This window comes from Macadamia integrifolia, chromosome 9 (assembly GCF_013358625.1).
Source record: "Macadamia integrifolia cultivar HAES 741 chromosome 9, SCU_Mint_v3, whole genome shotgun sequence".
NCBI classification, from domain to species: domain Eukaryota; kingdom Viridiplantae; phylum Streptophyta; class Magnoliopsida; order Proteales; family Proteaceae; genus Macadamia; species Macadamia integrifolia.
In genome coordinates this window covers 20,999,830-21,003,307 of record NC_056565.1, presented here as the reverse complement: position 1 = coordinate 21,003,307, position 3,478 = coordinate 20,999,830, and the positions used below count along the sequence as shown (strand labels likewise).

The window sequence follows — 3,478 nt, the reverse complement described above, 5'->3', positions numbered from 1 at the left end:
AGGGGAGCAATGTTGGGGTGTAAATAAAGGAGGGGAGAAAGTATTTTTCAAGTTTAGGGATTTGCTTAAAATTGGCAATTGTTATAGAAGGGAGTATCAGTAAATACATATTTACCAAGGGGAAATTGCAATGCTTGTAGCTAGCTCTGCACTCAGCTTTCCTTGTTATTAGATATTTAACTTCTTCTTTCCTTCAATGAATGTGATTAACTCAGAGAGAGAGAGAGATCCTCTACAACCGTTGGGACGCCAATGCAGCATCTGACAGATGGGAGGGCCTGGGGTGGCCCATGTGTTAGGATGAGTGTCTGGATCCTCCCAGTCATGGATGTCACGAAGGGCATCCCAAAGGTTAGAGAGGATTTGAATCCTCCCCTAAAAACAAGGGGTTCAAAGTGATCAGACCCAAGTGACTGTTTTAAGCATAGGTCTCCACAAAATCGTAAAACCATGTATGGGGCTGATGCCTATCCAGTGCCAGAAGGTCAAGATAATTGGTGAATGACAGAGGGGAGCTACTGACCGAAGCACTAGTGAACTTAGGCCGTAACTACGGAGTGGTATCTAAATTCCTCATTGGATAAGTTCCAACCCACATGAAAGGTGTGAAACAAAAAAGAAAGAAATAAAGAAGAAAATTTCCTTATAATAGCTAGGTGAAGGAGCCTTAATGATATAGTGAATAGGCATGACCCAAAGGAATTTAATTCTTCCTTCTTATAGAGCTGAAAGAGAGTTTAGGGAACTTTCTGGAAGCAATTAAAGGTGTGACCTTGCAGGTGATTTTTCCATGAAAGTGATATAATATTAACAAGGTTTCAGAGTACTTAGTGATGATATAGCTGATGAACCTTAGGGAGTTCCTGGTCTCCTTTGGTAACGCTTGGGAAAGGAGTTCCTGCATGTTCAAGGAAGCAAAATGAGTCAGTAACTGCAAAACGTTTACAAGCAACAGCCTATAGCCAATCCCTAAATGAAACTCCCCTCCGCGAATTTAAATAATTATTCTGCCATATTAATTAGTGATTACTACTATTCTATTCTTGTACAATAGTCGACATCTATCTGTAATCACAATCTCTCTCTCTCTCTCTCTCTCTCTCTCTCTCTCTCTAAATTCATTGAGAAGCAACTATAAAATCCCACCACCTTCCTCATTCTTCCACCTACTTTCACTACTTACCTACATCCTTGTACACCCACATACATTTTTTTTTTTTTTTTTTTATCTTTGATTTCAATACCATGTCTTCTATAGGTGGTATGGTTGATACTTTGCTCTTCTATATGATGGAGAGGAAGCTGTTCAATCGATTGGTTCGCAACATGGAAAAGAGTCCTAGATTAGTCAAGGTGGTCATAGCAGTTTGGTTATGGCTAGAAGAAATTGGCCACTATGACCTAATTAGGACTCTCTTTTCAAGTGGTGACCAGATCCTTAATGCTGTATTTGATGAAACAGCGATGTGTCTTAACTTTATTCGAGATTTCGCTTCAGAACCAACTAGTGCACACGACACGCCAATCCTTTCCACAATTCTGAAGGAATTGATCAATGCAAGGTTCTTTTATTATAATCGAGATTTCGTGCGAGAGGGTGTGTCACATGTACTTGTGACTGTCTGTGATATCATCTTTCGGGATGATGGTGCAGTAGAACTTGATGAATCAGCCATAAGGCCTATTCCAAGACCTTTTGGTGAAGGCTCAAGTGCTCAAGGAGCAGTACTAGGTAGGGCTGGTTTTTTAAATGATCATACTAGTCCAAATATTGGTACATCTTCATCAATGATGTGGATATCATCAGTTCCTCATGAGGTTGCAGCTGTTCAAGCAATGGAGCATATGACATTGAATGAACAGTCTGCAAGATCATCTCCACAAGTGGAACCATTGCCTCAGGATCAAAGATCCATGTTTTTGACATTCTCTAGGGGTTATCCCTTGAGGAGGGATGAGATAATCGAGTTTTTTACGTCGTAAGTTCTTCTTTTAATCTCTATGTTTATACTATAATTCATTTTTTAGGGTTCTCTTTCTCTCACTAACTTGTTACTAAGCAGAAGATGGGGGCAAGTTGTGGAGGATGTGTTAATAGAGCGCACAGATCCAGGGGTGGCTCCACAGTATGGAAGGATCGTTTTTACTTCTCCTCATATCATACCTCTGGTCCTAAATGGCCAACCAACCGCGAAGTTTACGCTGCGAGGAAAACATTTAAGGGCCCGTGTTTATGTTCCAAAAAAGAACTAAAGTGAGACAATCAGACTATCTCTTCGCTAATAATTTAGGTAGTAGATTCGGGATTTATGTTGATGACTCATGTTTTTACCATTTCTCTTTGTAGTTGCAGATGCTTCCTTAGTGTTATCGTTGTTTGTTTTAAATGTAGTTCTATGCTTCAGATTTATATGAATCTAAGGATACTTTCAATCCAATTTTCTGATCTTTAAATCTTCTGATTATACCTATTACTATGAGCCTATTTTCCATTATATAATATGATGCATGTATGGGAGATCTGGCATAGAAGAATCTGAAATGCACTTCGTCTGCCCGTAATATAAGCAGATCTGAGAGAGAGAGAGAGAGAGAGAGAGAGAGGCTCTTATAGGGTTTACATGGCACATAGATTGGAGATAGAGAGGCTCATTTAGGGTTTCCATGGCACTTGTGAAAGAGAGAGGCTCTTTTAGGGTTTACATGACACTTCTGAAAGAGGGGCTCTTTTAGGGTTTACAAGGCATTTGTGAAAGAGATGCTCTTTTAGGGTTATGGCACATACACACACACACAAAGGCTCTTTTAGGGTTCACATGGCACAATAGAATACATTAAGCCAGTCTAGTGTATGTGTAAGCTGGTTCATCCATCTCAGGTGATTCATGCCCACCACCACCACCACCTTCATCTTCTAGCTTGAATAATGTCAAACTGCACACTGCACGTAGACATACTGTAGTTTGTAACTGAAAGTGACAGAGCTCATGGAGGGGGTTACTAATAGGTTGTCAGCTTTAGTGAAGTTGATAACTGGGAAAAGAAAGTGGGTTCCAACAAGGAGATCCCTCACTGCTAACTAGGGCAGGTTTTTCATTAAATGAATAGTTATTTGGAACACGTCTGTTGATGAGGAGGTTCTACCTAGGCTCTCTTTGAAGAGACGAATAATGGTCTTTCTCCCTCACATGCTTCTTCCCATGAGAAACTCGGTTCACTTCATGAATGAGAGTGCTGATCATCCTCATGTGGGAAGATGAACATTGAAAGGGCTGAAAGGGTAGCAAGAAGCAAAAATATGGAGAAGACACGTAAATGATACATAAAATTTGATGGATAACTTTAAGATAGTTCTGCTCAAGGTGATGAATGTTTCACAATGATATGAAAAAACCTTTCTCAATTGGTTAATAAAAATAGGATCTGTTTGCAACCTTAAATACAACAAATATAGTGAGGGTTCAAATAGTGGACCAAG

At 39.8% G+C, this 3,478-nt stretch overlaps 1 protein-coding gene across 1 annotated transcript; it reads left to right on the top strand.

The window, feature by feature from the left end:
* Positions 1–1,146: 1,146 nt before the first annotated feature.
* LOC122088088 lies at positions 1,147–2,438 on the top strand. The gene is made up of 2 exons (XM_042657232.1): positions 1,147–1,979; positions 2,064–2,438. The coding sequence occupies exons 1-2, from the start codon at positions 1,246–1,248 to the stop codon at positions 2,251–2,253; spliced, it is 924 nt and encodes a 307-aa protein (XP_042513166.1). The 5' UTR covers positions 1,147–1,245; the 3' UTR covers positions 2,254–2,438.
* Positions 2,439–3,478: the final 1,040 nt, after the last annotated feature.

What these genes read in the sequence shown, in the direction of transcription:
- LOC122088088 (XM_042657232.1), top strand. Translation starts at nt 1,246, where the DNA reads ATGTCTTCTATAGGTGGTATGGTTGATACTTTGCTCTTCTATATGATG. An exon ending in ATAATCGAGTTTTTTACGTC is followed by an intron (nt 1,980 to 2,063) that starts GTAAGTTCTTCT and finishes GTTACTAAGCAG; the next exon opens with AAGATGGGGGCAAGTTGTGG.